Source organism: Electrophorus electricus, chromosome 1 (assembly GCF_013358815.1).
Source record: "Electrophorus electricus isolate fEleEle1 chromosome 1, fEleEle1.pri, whole genome shotgun sequence".
Taxonomy (NCBI): Eukaryota; Metazoa; Chordata; class Actinopteri; order Gymnotiformes; family Gymnotidae; genus Electrophorus; species Electrophorus electricus.
In genome coordinates, this window is record NC_049535.1 from 19,999,278 (window position 1) to 20,015,579 (window position 16,302).

Sequence of the window (16,302 nt, forward strand, 5' to 3'; positions counted from 1 at the left end):
AAATTAAGCAAACTGCCACCAGGTGGCGTAGTAACTTCACAAATCAGGGGCGCATAACTTATTTTTAACAAGGGTTTGTTTCACACACACACACACACACACACACACACACACACACACACACACACACACACACACAACAGAGAGACACAAATATTTACATTACAGGTTTATAGACTTCTCCACGCAATTATTATCATATAGTACACTACAAAAATATTATATAACATTAGTTACTTAGTTACTTACAAGAAATATCTTGCATCAAAGTATTACAAATATTTTCGTTTATTCAGCTTCATTAGGAGAAGCATTTGTTCATATATATATATATATATATATATATATATATATATATATATATATATATATATATATATATATATATATTAAAACCTGCATTTACATATAGATTTGGAAACTGTTCCTGGTAAAACTAAAACTAAACTTCTCAGTGCAGTGTTGCAGAGCTGTGATTCACCAGATACTGTTTTAGTACCTACTGAGAATCTGCTAGTTTTAATGCAGCCTGTTCATGTCATGAATTTCTCTTCAAGCAGACAGCTGTATCGGCTGTATGTTGGAAAACGCTGCTCGGGATGTTGGAAAATGTGTCAAATTCCCTTTCCCTAACTGGGCTGCAAAAAGGTTCATTTTCATTTCGTTTTCTATTCTTTTTCTCATTTCATTTCTTTTTACTCGTACTTGGTTCTTTGATTGAGAAGACAAGCTTTAAAATAAGGTTCTGCTTATAACCGTTGTGTTTCGGTTTTATGTTGCCTCGGGTTTTGGCGACAGACAATCAAGAGAAAACCATGGGAATAGGTTGGAGAACGATTCAAATGATTGAAAGTAATCACTAGGTGGCACTCTTTCGCTTTTTTATTAAATGTGAACGTCTCATTGAATTTGTGGTATATTGAACTCATACATCATTTTGTTATTTATTTGAGACAGTAGCCGTGTGGACTTCGAGCCGCGAGTTATGTTCCCCTGCCAAAAACGTTCTCAATCAAACAAAAAACGTGTATAATGCAAAATGATCAAGCGTTGATTTATTATTTTCAAGGTTTTAATGATCTCTGATATAATCAATTTTATACAAAGGGAATTGTAGTACCTTATTCTACTTTTTAAATCTGACTTACCAACAGGTCTTTGTATTAAAAATACAATAACTGGGAATTGTACAAATTAAACTGTCCACTGAATCATTATAATTGTACCACAATTTGTACAAATTTCAGCAAATTATTATGACAAATACAATTTGTTCTCAAAACTTTCAAACAAGGCAATTTTCCCTCAGTGCTCATACTTAGTAGGTGTACCACTCCTCACTCCTGCAGCCATTACAGAGAAGAAGAAGTTGGGGAGGAGAGACCTGGCATAGATGGCTGCTTTAGAGACAGAGTGTGCCATGATGACCTCACTCTTTTTGCTGCTCAGAGTTTTCAGAAGTTCACTGGCCATCTCCTCCGGTGAAATGCCATGATGTTTCTGTCTGGTGAAGGCTGGAGTGTCCAAGGAGGACCCATTTGACCCAAGTGGGCACGTCGGGAAGGGGTAAGGGTGATGGAATGGGAGAACGGACCACACACAAATCAAAAGGGTAAATTAAGTGAAGGGTAATTCAGGTAAAGGGTGAATCAGGTGTTTTTAGTGTTATAACTTGATGGTGAAGTGGACTTACCAGACCAGATAGAGTTTGTTTTCGGGGTCGGGTGGGGTGAGGTCGTGGCTTTAATGAAGGTGTGGCTGACGGTGCTAATGGAGATGCCGTACTCCTGGACTTCAGCCCTCAGGCAGTCGAAGAAGGCCTGGATCGCATGTTTTGAGGCAGCATCTGAAAGGATAGGTGTCCCAGACAAAGAATGCAAATCATCTTTGCTTTAACCATGCAGTGCCATTCACACTGTAAGGACTAAAACACTCTTATTCTGAAACATTTGAAAAAACATTATAATTACCTAATAATTACATAAATGCTATGCTTTACCTAAACCAATGCTTGCAGTGGTTTTACAGTTACTTTTGAGGTTCAGTATCCAAGATTTGTATGCTAAATATCATAAAGTTCTACTAAAGGCTCTCTTTATTGTTTCTTAATTATTGCATCTCAGTTTACACTAATCAGAACACTGCAATGAAAAGGAAGAGCTTTTGGGATCCAGACAGTATGTGACAGAGAAAGTGAAAATGAAGCAATCATACTGGAGAGTGTTAGCCAAACTCACAACTGGTGCGGAAAGGCACAGCCAGTTTCCCCTGGATGCTGTTCACCAGAACCATGTGACCAGCCCTTCTGGATATCATAGAGGGCAGGACTCCTGGGATCAGAAGACATGTTACAGAAGGGAACCCTGGTCTTAATCAACATACGTGGCCAATGTGATGCAGATGATGCAAGATCTGTTCTTGGAGCTCATATCATGCCTTTGGCCAGTGTGATGGGCCCAAAATAGTTGGCGTCCATGACCGTCTTGTCCAGCTCCAGAGACAGGGACTGCACGGGTGCCTTCACTTTCACACTGCTGTTGAAGATAAGCACATCCAGGCAGCCATAGGCATCCAGCACATCTGACACCACGTCAGGCATTGTCTCCACGTCACTGAAGTCTAACTCCATTAGCTTTGGTGGGAATGTCTGGGAATATTTGATTGAACAGATAGATTCAACAGATTATTACTTCAATATTTTAAAGCTGAGCATGTGGACATGTTGTAGACTTAGTGATGTCTACATTACTGTATAGGTCTTTATTACCACAAGGGGCAAGTTAATTGCTAAGTAATACTCTGGTTTAGTCATTATACAGACCAAGGCTGTAGGGCTGTAACGCTAATGACTCTACTTCCACATTTGTACTAGTGGAATTACCAACTCTTGAATTGGGGTCAAACTATCAGAACCAACTATTACTTACTAAAGTACGGTCAGAGCCATTCATCAGCTGCTCTGAAAGTGACTCCAACTTTTCCCAGTTCTTCCCACAAAGGATCAGCCGGGCACCTCCCCTGTGGAAGAGCTTGGCGCACTCTAAAAAAGACAGAGGAACAGCATAGGGCCAGCGAAAAAGAATCCTGCTAAAAATGAGTTGCAGTCCCAAAAACGCACTCTCAAAAATGCAAATAAAAAAGGAATTACCTTTGCCAAGTGCTGATAACGAATCTGTTATCAGTACTACTTTGTTTCGAACGGTTGCTTTGCTCAGAAGTTGGAGTATCGCACCGTACAGATAAAATATTCCGGCTGTGATCACTGCCACAGCAGGCACCAGCAAAACTGTGCTCATGCCTGTCTTCTGCAAGATATGACACAACAGAATGTGAAAAAACACTCTAAAAACTCTCTGAAATGCTACTATGGATCATATCAATGTTTCAGTGCGCCATTGCATAAATTCATCGGATTCCTACCACACTGTTTTCCAGATCCATAGTGTTGGAAAATTTAAATCTTCATTATCTACAGAGAATAGTATCAGTCATCAGTCATTAGTCAAATCCATAATTTTTGTAATGAAAACAGAATAAAAGAAATGCAGCATATTTACAAAGATTCAGTACAGTGGTAAATTGAAACAAGATTAAGAACTCTAAATGTTGGAATCTGTGGAGGACAGATTTATATACATGCATGAAGTGTATACATTTACTTTCTAAACTACACAAACTGCAAACCATAGTACCTTGTTTGATATCCAGTAATACCGTGGAATATGTCTCACAAGAGCATGTGTATGAACTCTCCTCACCCCAAGCGTATCCACACCATGTACAGTTTTTGTGTTTAGAAATGTGCTAAATATATTCTTCCAAATATATTCCATATATATTCCAAACTGCAAATTCCAGATATTAATTTACTTCCACTGAGACACAAACAAAATAGTTTCCAGCAATAATGGGCAGAATGAAGCATAACACTTTGCAAGCAGTGCCACAATAACCTTATTTGCCTTTGATAGCAAAGGAGACAGAAAACTTCCATTCCAGCATAGCCCAACATGCAACTTGACTGGAACATAACAATGCACAGATGCACCAACATACTGCAGAAATAATTTGCTCTGTGCAACTTACAGAAAGCATAAGTTAGATGTGTGATCTTGATGCGAGAGTTTCAGCTTGTTTGTCCTGTGTTGAAGGTATCAGTGATTGGAATCTTACCCACTAGGTCCTCCTCCAGCTATGAAACAGCAGCTCCACCAGCCAGTGCACAGGGATTTTGTGTGCTTTTAATAGCACACAGCTGAAGCTGCCATTTGTCACGTATGTTGTATATATAGCAGCAGTGTGTAACAGTCAAGGCTCAGGGACAGCTTACTTCTGGAGGCTTACTTTAAATGGGTCAGTGGTTTTACGGTATATGGCAGTACCACCCTCACTGCATGAACAAAAACAGACAAACAATCACAATAAGCTATCATACCCTGGCTTTGTTAAATATTAGCCTAATTATCATTTATTAACAATGACCTCTGTAGCACTGAAACAAGGAAACAGGTAAAACCATTCTTTTACATGAACCAATATCAGCAACCAAATTTTGTTCTTTTCCATAGGCATTTCACAGACATTTATATATCTGGATTACGCTCCATACTTGCCATCCAAATTATCTTGCATACACAGCATACATCATATACATATCGACACAAGAGGCAGGCTATTATATGCTGTTCATGCCATTCTAGTATTCGCTTACATGTGACAGCAGGTCTATGCTCACTGTGACAGAGAATCTGCATTAAAGAGGATAAGTATTGCAGAGCACTAAACTATGTGCCTCTCCATTTGAGTATTTTAACTTCCATATAACATCGCAGTAGCTCCAACTGTAACCCCACACATTAAAAATCCCGTCTGGATGATGAAGCCATAACAACTGAATCCCACCGACCCATTTCATGTTCTGTGCGCATGTGCGCGCAGGCGGCACACTGCACGGCATTACTACACTGCTCACATGTTAGGGGTGGCTCATGTTGGCGCAGCGCAGGTAATGGTCTGCAAATGCCTGCATCTGCGCAGGATCAGTCAGTACCTTCGCAGCCACGACGCTCTGTGCGTGTGACCTCAGTGAGGCGCGTGTGACCGGCACTCTGAGCGGTTGGTTTTCTTTACCTCTTTAGAGGTTGGCGTTAATCCCTCACGTTAATTTGGCGTTAGTCCGCCCCCGGCTCAGTTTGACTGCACTCCTGGTGCGGCTACTGGTTAGTGGCTGAAACTAACTGGAACGACGAATATATATATATCTTTTTAATATTTATTTTATTTTATTTTATTTTTTTTTTTAGAAATGTCGGATTTTGAAGAGTTCGAGAAACAATTAAATGAGAACAGACAAGGTAACGTTAGTCCGTTTATCTCCGCCCAAACGGATTTATGTTGACACTGCATTTAGGTGTGCCATTTTAACCTATAGGTTATGTGTTTACGCGTAAATTAACCAGCTGCAACGAGCTAATATAAAGTTTATAATTAGCTATAATTAAAATGGTTATTTGCTCCTTTACGTTAGCTAGCTAGCTAGTTATTAGCGTCGAAGCCAGTGTAATAGGAGAATCTGTCATTGGTTAGCTAAAATATAACCTCAATCAAAACGCATTTAGGATATCACCGTTTTATGCAAAACTGTGCATTTTATCTGTTTATCTGCCATCTGACATTGACTAGTTTGCTACTATGGCCAGAACCAAACTTGACAATCCACCTAAAGTTATCTGACCCAGCTAGCTGTCTTGGGACAAGCATCAATCAGTTGCTAAACAGATCTATGTCTTTTCGAAAAGTCTATCTAGACTGTAACCTACAGGAATGTAACCATGGATGGACACATACATTAAGAAGAATCTTGTAACAAATACTTGCTCCACAAATTAATCAAAATAAAATACAAAATAGTACGAGAAAAAATTAAATACAAGTAATTTGTAATTTGAAAGTATAAAAATACATTATAGATCAGATTATGTCATTTTATTCATTTTTAATCCATTTAGCGTCGATATTGGACTGATCTTAATCAACCTACATTGAAAAGATGAGCTCTGCTAAAGTACAACATTATAGATGTGAAGTGGCCAGTCAAGATATCTTGATGGTGGTTGAATGGTGGGTGGTTTCTGTCAGTCAAAGTGACCACTCACTGACTGAGTGCTTGAACAGACATTTGATATGCGACTGGTGGAGCGGAACGGTTAAGCCACGGTGATGCACTAGTCATCAAGACTGGGATTCACCAGATGCCTTATTCAAAAGAAATTAAATATACGTATAGCAAGTAAATCTCTGCACAGTAAGTAGCCCTCTAAGATCTTCATAAGCATCCAAATGAATGAGTGTGAAAGACTCCAAACAGTACCCTTGAAGCAGATTATGAGATCAGGCCTACTCTGCCACTGATTGAATTTGTTGCCTTCATTTGTTAGGTTTGATAGGTTTTAGACATGAGAGGAGTGAGATGGTAGGTAACTGTCAGGGTCAGAACCAAGAAGAGTAGGGATGAATCTTTGCAGAATACAGATGGGGGGGGGGACAATGCTTACTGGACTCAGTAGGACATGTCATGTGATTCAGTTGCATTTAACCAAAAACTGATTGGCTAATTGTAATATATATTTTTACAGTTAAAACCTAGAGATAGAAATGTGTATTATTTGAAAATAAAATTAAATACATTTTAGGTATTACAAATACACAAATATATGCTTTTAAATTATTTTGGTAAAATTACCTCAACTTTTTCTGTCCAGCAAATTACAAAACATTCAAAAGTAATTAATTTCATATTGTAAATGCATGTAATTGAAATACTGCCTATGTTGTAGCAACTGCAAGCTGGACTTTTAAGTAGCGTATTGTCATTGTCAAGGCTGTAGTCAGATATAAGAGCTCTGGATACAGTTGTGCTGCAAATATTTGTGCTTGTCAGAGTATTGGGGTCTACCATACAGTTCTATTGCCCTCACATATGCCCTCCTTTTTGCATCTAGTGACCTGTTTGTAAAACAGTCACATGATGTCATGTAATATTTCATGTATATCTTGCTTTTTTGCCTGTGTTATCCATGTGTCTGTCCCTCACTCCTGCTTGGCGGCTATAGAAAGAGAGAGGGAGAGGCACAGGACATGCAGTGGCTTGCTGGGAAGAGGAGAGAAGCATCGCAGCCGGGACTGCCGGAGCCAGGACCACCGGAGCCGGGACTGCCGGAGCCGCTCCAGGGACCACAAGAAACATAGGTGCCTACAAGACCCACGGAGAGCTGAGCTCTCCAAAGCAGACCACCTGATCTGTACAGTGACCACTGGCAGTAGTCGAGCTCCTCTGCTTTTAGCTGTGTTGATGAAAATGAGTAGGTGTGCACACAGTGCTCCTGTTGTGTCATCTGCTTGACATTTTCTGAAACGTAGACTTGGCTAGGCTGCTGCAACAGAACAGGCCTCTTGGAGAATGCCTGGTTCAGCCGCCTGACTGAGCCTTTTCTCAGTAAGCCGCTGGCCTACGCTTCTTCACTTTCTGTTTGCCCAGTTATTCTCCACGACAAACGAGAAAGAAAAGGATCTACAGATACTGGGATGTCCCACCTCCCGGCTTCGAGAACATCACCCCGATGCAGTACAAAGCCATGCAAGGTACAGCAACTGTCCTACTTTACCCATGAACTCTATAGGCACATTCAAAGCCAGCATATCTGCCCTAATATCACATGACATCATGTGACTTTTACAAACAGGACACTAGGCTGCCCTTTAGAAACTCTCTTACTGTTAGGCAATGTGAACTTTTTGTGTGAACCCCATTTGACACACTTTGATTTTGTATTTGTTTTAGTTGTACTGTTCCTCCTGGGCTTTAGTTCCTATTCTTTATCATAGCAGTAATCTTAATGCTGTGATCAGGTGCCAAACGTTTATCTGACACTTAGAATTATGACTGAGTACAACTTGAGCAGTTAAGGGTCTTGCTCAGGGCCCCAACAGTGACAACTTGGCAGCAGTGGAACTTGAACTAGCAACCTTCTGATTACATGTCAAGTACCTTAACCATTGAGCTACTACTGCCACAAGTATGGTACACTGATTCTTTGGTTGACTTGCAGTGTAAGTCTTTAATATGCTTTTAATATGCTATGATATGTCTGTCATAGCTGCCGGCCAGATCCCCACTGTAGCACTGCTGGCTACGTCCACTACAGCCGGAGTTCCCGCAGCAACGGTGCAGGTGCCTCTCGGCGGCAGCCAGATGACCAGACAAGCTCGCCGCCTTTACATTGGAAACATCCCATTTGGAGTGACTGAGGTAGACATCATGCGACCCGAGAGCTTGCCCGGTATCCACGGTTTCTTTGCACTTTTCCACTGGCATGGTGTTTGTGTCAAAGTCTGTGATGCAAATAGCACCAGATCCAGCAAAAACACTGGATTGTTGGAATAGTGCTAACTGAGTCTAGGGCATTAAATAGAGATATTGTGTTAAGGAAGCCTTTCGATCAGATTACTCGTTCAACACCACTTGTTGAAAATGCCACCCCAGTATCCGGTGTTACATTTCTATGCAGTGGCAGGGAACTACCTTTGCATCCTCCACACATGACAAATAAGTAATCATGCTTCATATTCCTAGAAGTACCCTGCAGGAACTTACCTGCTTTTGCCATGTTCCCTGTAGGAATCAATGGCTGAGTTTTTCAATGCCCAGATGAGGCTGGCCAGGCTCATCCAAGCCCCCAGTAATCCAGTGCTTGCAGTGCAGATCAACCAGGATAAGAACTTTGCTTTTCTTGAGGTGAGAATGCTTCTGTGTTAGCTCATTAATCTGTCCATCTGATGCTTAAGAGGTACTAAGTACATGGCACTGAGGTGCCAAGCTTTTGACCAATAAAGTCATGGAAAAAAACCAACAACCAAACAACTGATGAAATTCCCGAGGTGTGCAAATTTACATAGAGAACATTACAATTGTGGCTTATCACGGCAGCACAGAAGTTGCTGTAATATCAATTTTATCTTTGCATTTCATATTTTATTATCAGTTTGCATCACTTAAGATGTGCATTTTTCTATTGCAGCATTAAATCTTTGAAGCAAAATATGTACTTTGACTTTCATGAGATTTGATACAGAGTGAATTTCTTAATTGTACTTTTAATATGCTGGTTGTTTATGCTGCATTTAGGTTGTTGCATGTTCTCAGGGTTGCAGTGCAAGAATTTTAGAAAGACAGGAATATAAAGTGGTGCTTTTACTTTTGTTTTAGAAAACAACCTAAAATGTTAATTTTATAATTCACAAGTACATAATTTTTGTTTTTGTCTTTATATAAAACTGGGCGTAAATGTGAAAACATTGCAGTCAAGGTTAGTTGGCTCTATACTGCTCCCCATTGGGGACACTTGTTTTTGAAGCCATAAAGTCGCACTAACACACAGGACTTTGTGAGCAAGCCCATTCAACTTTATCAGTTTTGAGTGACGGTTCATGCCTGCTGGTCGTGGTGGGTGAGGGACGGCTGTATTTTTCCTTCAGTTTAGGTCTGTGGATGAGACCACGCAGGCCATGGCATTTGACGGAATCATCTTCCAGGGGCAGTCACTGAAGATCAGACGCCCTCACGACTACCGGCCCCTGCCCGGCATCTCTGAGCAGCCCACCTTTCACGTCCCAGGTTCAGATTACCCAACAGCAGTAGTTCTGCACTTCTAAACTGATGAGCAATGTCTCTACCAGTACTACAAGCATGTAGTTTAGTATTGAAAAAAGATTGTAATGAGAGAATTTTAGTTATCAAAATGTAAAAATTTGGTTGAAGTGCCTTCTGGTTAGAATTCTGAGTCGCCAGATAGTCTTTTTTTGGTCCACCAGGAGTTGTGTCCACTGTTGTCCCAGACTCCCCGCATAAACTCTTCATTGGCGGTTTGCCAAACTATCTCGGCGATGATCAGGTATTTCTTAGCTCTTGTATAAAGTGTCCGTTCAAGTTGTTTTAAACTCACTCCATCTGTCGAAATGCAGCAGTAACAGGAATGCATGGTTTCCCATTTGTCGCAAGAAGGTCTTTCATTCCTGTATGTCATACTGATGACATAGTATTCTCAATGCCCTGTGTACACATGGAGAGGAGGGCAGTCATGGCCTTTGAACATACAATATGTGTGAGCAATATCTTAGTTATACGTCCGCATAATTCTAAAACAAATCTATGCATTTTTTAAATCTCTGTTCTTATCTTATGACTCTGCTCTAATAATATGACAAATAAGATAACAGGGTGATTCGAACAGTGTTTCTCAATCCAGTCCTCTGGATGTTCCACATTTTGCTTTCTATTGCTAACACACACAAACTAAGCAACCAAGGACACTGAATACCTACAACAGGTATTCTGGAAGTGCACCAAATCCCTGCCACGGGTGTACTGGGAGAACATTGAATACCTGCTTCGGGTGTATTGAGTGAAAAATGAATACCTGTAACGGGTTTACTGGGAGAACACTGAATACCTGAAACAACTGTACTTGGAAATCACTGGGTACCTGGTACAGGTGTACAGGGAGAACACTGAGTACCTGGTACAGGTGTGCTGAGAGAACACTGAGTACCTGGTACAGGTATACTGGGAGAACATTGACTGTCTTCCACAGGTATCTGATTTGGAGCAAAAAAAAGAATCTGATGTAGACCATCTGGTGGGCCCCGGGAACTAGGTTGAAAAACACTGGATTAGATGTCTAATCTAAATTCCCCATCAAACTACGTCTTTGAAAATGATAACTGTGGGATTCTATTTTAAAAGTGACCAGGTCTTTGTGTTTTATACCCTGGTAATTTTGAATTGTGTCTGTTCAGAGGACCAGTATATTTGAATATAATTTACAACATAAGATGATTTAGCATTAACAACCCAGGTCAGAGCAGTTCCTACTCTTTACAGCGTTGGTTGTGTAGATGTATCGGCTTTTCCCAGTCTTGGTGCTGATTTCAATGGTTCGTCAACACACTTGCCCATGCTGAGTGTCATTTGCTCAATGAGTGTCATTCAAAGTTCGTTTTTTTTTTTTTTTTTTTAAAGGAAAAGTCCCACATTTAGTCCACAACATAGATAAACAATTTTCTAGTAACCCCATAGATGCATGCTGACATGCGGACTGGGTCAAAAAATGTTTGTTATAACACTTACCTTTTTCATCTTTTCTCATGCGTTTCACTCGCTGTGTTTGTAACTTTGGATGGATGAGGTGATGTTGGAGGCGGTGAGGTTATTTGCATTGCTGGGCCTATACCAATGTTCCCTTCATAGATAAAACGGCTGAAAACCACTAAATTACACAAAACTATAACATATTCTACTCTAATTTGTAATTGGAAAGGGGGAATAACATTGCTCCTCAGTGATGTTTATCTTACTGGATTATAACTGCCAAGCCAAACTACAAGAGTCAAATGGATGTAAATGTACCCTGTGTCCTGATATTCTTTTCTTTCTCTTCTCCTACTTTTCATGCAGTCTCCGTTACTGCTCTGAAACTCACAGTTCTTTCATTTCTGTTCCCCCCCACTTTGTCCCCAGCTAGGGGCCGGTAAGATCGTTAAGTCTGCGCTCATAATTTGTTCAGTAGTACTGACCTACTGCTGCCATGCCAACATATAATACAAGGCAAGTAAGACATTCCGCTCCTCGCACGGATTCATTTCCCGCCAGTGGGCTCGTTTGCCCCTCCCCTCCCCCACAACTGCTCTCTTTCTGCCATCACTCTTTTGAGCGCGCAAACCCACTAAGGGGTTTCTGGGTAGCGGGGTGGGACGGGTGGAGGATGGCTAATTGTGGTACGTTAATTTTTAAAAAAGGCATGACACATGGATGTAATGATGGTGGTTTTAATACACGTAGATGGAACGTGTTGACTGAGGCAATAGTTTTCACTGTTTTGTATTTAAGTGTAAATTATCCCATAGCACTGTTCTGCACTCATTTGTGTCATAAAAGAACATACAGATATAAACTGATTAGATTTTATTACTTCGAATTGTTAAGCTTGTTATAATTTTTTTTTTTTTAAACAATGCCAGCAGAGCATTTTCTGTAAACATGACCTCCTGCAAAACAGATTCAGTTTGAAGCCAAAAGGTTTTTTATTTTTGGTTTCCTTCAGCCACTACAGCCACCATGGGAGTAAAAAAATGCACTTTCTCGGGTTTTATTCAATAAAATGTTAAAACTGACACTTGGGTGTTGGGGTTGATTAATTATGCCTCGGTATGTTCATAATGTTGTAATACTACAACTGCAGTAACAATGGAGTAAGGGGATGTCTTATGTTTGACTGATGTGTTACTCCAGTCATTCCACCTCTTAATTTATTCCCCCACAAGTCTTAGAGTGGAACAGTTAAGATGTCGTTCACTCACCTCTTGTCAAAGCCAATGTTATGCAAACAGCTGTTTGTCCCCTCCTCTGTTGTGCAGGTGAAGGAGCTCTTGACATCATTTGGGCCACTAAAAGCTTTCAACCTTGTCAAAGACAGTGCCACGTCACTGTCAAAGGGTTATGCTTTCTGCGAATATGCGGACATCTGTGCCACTGACCAGGTGTGGGACCTTTCTTTCGATCAAAATCTCAATATGTTGTAGGTTTGGTGTGGCTCATGGATTTAGCAGGTGATGTCATCATTGTGTATCCTTGTATCCTTTCCTTTCCACTCTCAGTTTTACAAATAAAGGGAATTGCTGAGTAAATAGTAATTAATTCATTTTTGCATTCTTACTTCAGTCAATGTCTGTTTGTTAGCAGAAGAGCACATTAAAGTAACACTCATGCTAAGAGATTGGCCTGTATGCCATATGGGCTCTATTTCAGATGTGCTGTCCAAGGCTAATCAGATTAATTTGTTACGTGTCACATGGGCTCTCCGGGGCCAATCAGATGTATTTGTTGCATGCCATATGGGCTCACAGGGGCTAATCAGATGTAGTTGTTGCATGCAGTACAGGCTGTCCGAAGTTAACCAGATGTATTTATTGCATGCCATTCGGGCTGTCCGGGGCTAAACAGATGTATTTATTGCATACCATTAGGGCTATCCAGGGCTAATCAGATGGGTTTGCTGTGTGCAGGCAGTGGCTGGTCTGAATGGCATGCAGCTGGGTGATAAGAAGCTGATTGTGCAGCGGGCCAGCGTGGGGGCGAAGAACGCCAACTCAGTAAGTGGCAGCAGCAGAAATTGTCATGCCCACACTGGGCTCAGGGAGGGAGAGGGGGTGTTATCGCTTTGCACAGGATAACTCTGCAGTGTGTGTCCTTTTCATCAAAGCAGTAGCGTTCAAACATACACCCACTGCTTGTTGCCATAGTCAGAACTTGGTAAAAGCATTTTCACTTATATCAGTGCTTAGGTGTGTTTACATTGGTTGTGGCACACACTGAGTAGCTGTATATGATTTAGTGTACCATTATCAGAGAAAAATACTATTACTCTTTTCTCAATTGCTTATATATGCTGTAAATATAAAACAGATGTGACTGGTAACTTTTGTATTCAACACTTTCTATATTTTCAGAGGTGAACAAATACCAGCCCATTGCTCTCATTTTTTAAAAAGTCTACTCGCTGTTGTGAAAATTCCCTTCATACTTTGCATGAAACATCTCAAATTAATCCACAAGTGCCAATGACAGCACCAACATGGAGCGTGTGTGTGGCATACTTGTGCTCCCAGCAGATGGCTGCAACCGAGGCGTCCTTGAGCCTCCTGCTGCCAGTTCTGCCGAGGCTGCCAATCATGAGCCTGCCCACCGAGGTGCTGTGTCTCCTCAACATGGTGATGCCCGAGGAGCTGCTGGACGATGAGGACTACGAGGAGATCCTGGAGGACATCCGTCAGGAGTGCTGCAAGCACGGATGCGTGCGCTCCATTGAAATCCCTCGGCCTGTTGATGGCGTGGACGTGCCGGGCTGCGGCAAGGTAGGTCCGCTGAGGAGGGGAGTGGACGGAGAGTGAGGGGTGGAGTGAGTGGAAGAGCAGATGAAGGAGCTAGGTGGGGGCAAGGGCTCCTCTGCATTCCTCTGCAGCGGGATGATTCTGTGGTGTGGCTATGTGAAACGGGATGCAGCTCATCATTTGACATGCGGAACTTTAGTCTAGTTTCATCGTGGAATTGTACATAACAGTGTCAGTAGCTGTTCTGTTTATTAAAAGTAAGCATATATGTGCAGAGAGAGATGAATGAATGAATTCTGTGTGCATGCTGTTGATTTAGGTGGTGGTGGTGGTGAGGATGCTACATGTACTCTCACAGCTGGATTCTGAGTATATGGCCTGATGATGCTGTGGTTGCCTTGGTGACGAAGTGCAGCTTTGTTTCAGATCTTTGTGGAATATGAGTCAGCGGCAGACTGTCAGAAGGCCATGCAGGCACTGACCGGCCGGAAGTTTGCCAACCGTGTCGTGGTCACCAAGTACTACGACCCGGACATGTACCACAGACATGAATTCTGAAGGTCATGGGCTGCTCACCAGATGGAAGAATGCTGCACAGAATGATGAGAAGGAAAGTGTTGTGACCTGGGTTATTTATTTGTTTCATGAAGATTCTTGTCTTTATTTCATTATATGAGTAGACCAGCTTATTTACTTAAGCTCCTTGGTAGAAAATGTATGATTGTTGTTCAACTGAGAAGCAAAGTATGTCCACAAAATGAACAGGGAAAGCTCATCTAACTGTCTTTGTAGTAATACAATTTTAAGAATCGCAGTCAGAATTTAAGGCAGTGTTTTGTAAATGATGTACTTTAATTTGATCTAATTTTAAGTACAGCTTTTGCATTTAACAGCACAAAACCTGATGCTGTGACATTATGTTCTTAGCCTTGCAAGGGTTTGCTGTGCTACCTGGCCTTTGACTGCCAGTGTTTTGAGTTTTATTTTAGAATAAAAATTAAATGAGATTTATTTGTAGTTTGATTAGGAAGAAGGGTGCCATACCAGAAAAATGTGATTGGTGTTATTCTATATGTATAATTAGCAATTCCTTAATCGTATTGTAAGGAAAGTGTATTTAAGATGATGTAATATAACATAGTACACATATGTAATGTAAAGAGTGTGTGTGTGAGTGAAGGAGAGAGAGTTTGTCTATTCATATATAAAGTGTTCCTGTCCTCTATTTATGCAGATGGTTGTATTTATTTTTGAGACTATTTCCTTACATTTTAACCTACAGGATTTCAGTATGTAAGTCATACAAGCAACAGCAATGGTTTGGTTGTCTAACTGAAGTTGTGATGAAATTAGTTCACATGTTTTTGTTCCCATTAGAATAAGCTGTTATATCCTTTACATCAGGTCAGAATTTCCCTTGAGGCTAGTCATGCTAGCAAGTTTTGTTTCAAATATCCAAGACAAAGCCTCACTTCTAGGCCAAAAATGTAAATAATTAAGTCCAGAAACTGCCATAAATGTACAATGTATGCGTGCAAATATTTAGCAATACTTGGTTTTGTAAGTTCAAACTCACTGCCTTGCCTGCAATAAACGACAGTGTACAATACTAGAGTATTTTCCTGTTTTCATCCATTATACCAGATACTGTTCATAAGCACCCAGTATCCTCACCCCAGTACCCTTCCCCAGCACACAAGACCCTTACCCCAGTACCCAGCATCCTTCCCCAGCTGTTGCTCCGTGGAGCCAGGGAAAACATTCTTCCCCATAAACTGTCCACGTGTCTGGAATTTTTCCTCTGTACATAGAAAGGCAACTGCCTCAATGTTTCAAAGTCTTAATGTTTGTGGTGACCACTGAGATGTCAGCATCACAAACTATCAGACATTTTACCTCAGTGGGGCCTGAGGATTGCCCCCTTATTTAAGTGTAAATGATTTCAGTAATGTGTAAACCAAAGCTCTGGCCAATGTTTCAACAATGACGGCCCGGTTGCCGCAGGGCAAAGAACAAGATGCAGCAGCAATGGACAGACATTTATTGACGAAACACGCGTTATAAAATGAACACTAAACATTAACGGCACTCGCATATAACAAACCAGTTGAAACCGTAATTCAAACAATGACCGAGTACAGAACCGTGAGCACGAATACTGACCGACAAACATGTTACAAAATACCTTGGTTTAAATAATGACCCAAGTAACAAGGTGGAGGTGTGTGATAAGGTGCGTGGGTACAAATAAAGGGACGTCACAGTAGGAACATCAACGGAGACGACCCCACCAGCACGTGGCGGACCGTACCACGTGATGTGTGAGAAGGTGATCGTACATTAACTTACGAAACACCC

General features: G+C 41.1%; 2 protein-coding genes across 5 annotated transcripts; one reads left to right on the forward strand and one right to left on the reverse strand.

The window, feature by feature from the left end:
* Positions 1 to 1,040: 1,040 nt before the first annotated feature.
* dhrs7ca (dehydrogenase/reductase (SDR family) member 7Ca) lies at positions 1,041 to 4,927 on the reverse strand. Of its 4 annotated transcripts, XM_027000301.2 has the most exons (10): positions 4,712 to 4,926; positions 4,087 to 4,390; positions 3,693 to 3,845; positions 3,421 to 3,469; positions 3,149 to 3,305; positions 2,928 to 3,040; positions 2,437 to 2,647; positions 2,238 to 2,330; positions 1,694 to 1,846; positions 1,041 to 1,514 (listed from the first exon to the last, which is right to left on the reverse strand). In XM_027000301.2, exons 4-10 carry the CDS (start codon positions 3,439 to 3,441, stop codon positions 1,306 to 1,308), a joined length of 957 nt encoding a protein of 318 aa, XP_026856102.2. In that variant the 5' UTR covers positions 3,442 to 3,469; positions 3,693 to 3,845; positions 4,087 to 4,390; positions 4,712 to 4,926; the 3' UTR covers positions 1,041 to 1,305. The 4 variants fall into 4 exon arrangements, with proteins under 4 accessions (XP_026856102.2, XP_026856101.2, XP_026856099.2 ...); XM_027000300.2 differs by lacking the exon at positions 3,693 to 3,845 and having other exon boundaries at positions 4,174 to 4,390; XM_027000298.2 differs by lacking the exon at positions 3,693 to 3,845.
* A 354-nt stretch (positions 4,928 to 5,281) lies between these two features.
* On the forward strand, positions 5,282 to 15,533 carry LOC113571425 (splicing factor U2AF 65 kDa subunit-like). Its single transcript, XM_027000350.2, has 11 exons — positions 5,282 to 5,354; positions 7,113 to 7,248; positions 7,538 to 7,641; positions 8,157 to 8,308; positions 8,678 to 8,794; positions 9,535 to 9,673; positions 9,871 to 9,950; positions 12,472 to 12,594; positions 13,120 to 13,206; positions 13,726 to 13,968; positions 14,371 to 15,533. Exons 1-11 carry the CDS (start codon positions 5,306 to 5,308, stop codon positions 14,500 to 14,502), a joined length of 1,362 nt encoding a protein of 453 aa, XP_026856151.2. The 5' UTR covers positions 5,282 to 5,305; the 3' UTR covers positions 14,503 to 15,533.
* Positions 15,534 to 16,302: the final 769 nt, after the last annotated feature.

What these genes read in the sequence shown, in the direction of transcription:
- dhrs7ca (XM_027000300.2), bottom strand. Translation starts at nt 3,441, where the DNA reads ATGGATCTGGAAAACAGTGTG. An exon ending in TGGATCTGGAAAACAGTGTG is followed by an intron (nt 3,306 to 3,420) that starts GTAGGAATCCGA and finishes CATATCTTGCAG; the next exon opens with AAGACAGGCATGAGCACAGT. An exon ending in ATGGCTCTGACCGTACTTTA is followed by an intron (nt 2,648 to 2,927) that starts GTAAGTAATAGT and finishes AAATATTCCCAG; the next exon opens with ACATTCCCACCAAAGCTAAT.
- LOC113571425 (XM_027000350.2), top strand. Translation starts at nt 5,306, where the DNA reads ATGTCGGATTTTGAAGAGTTCGAGAAACAATTAAATGAGAACAGACAA. An exon ending in GCAGTACAAAGCCATGCAAG is followed by an intron (nt 7,642 to 8,156) that starts GTACAGCAACTG and finishes TGTCTGTCATAG; the next exon opens with CTGCCGGCCAGATCCCCACT. An exon ending in ACTATCTCGGCGATGATCAG is followed by an intron (nt 9,951 to 12,471) that starts GTATTTCTTAGC and finishes TCTGTTGTGCAG; the next exon opens with GTGAAGGAGCTCTTGACATC.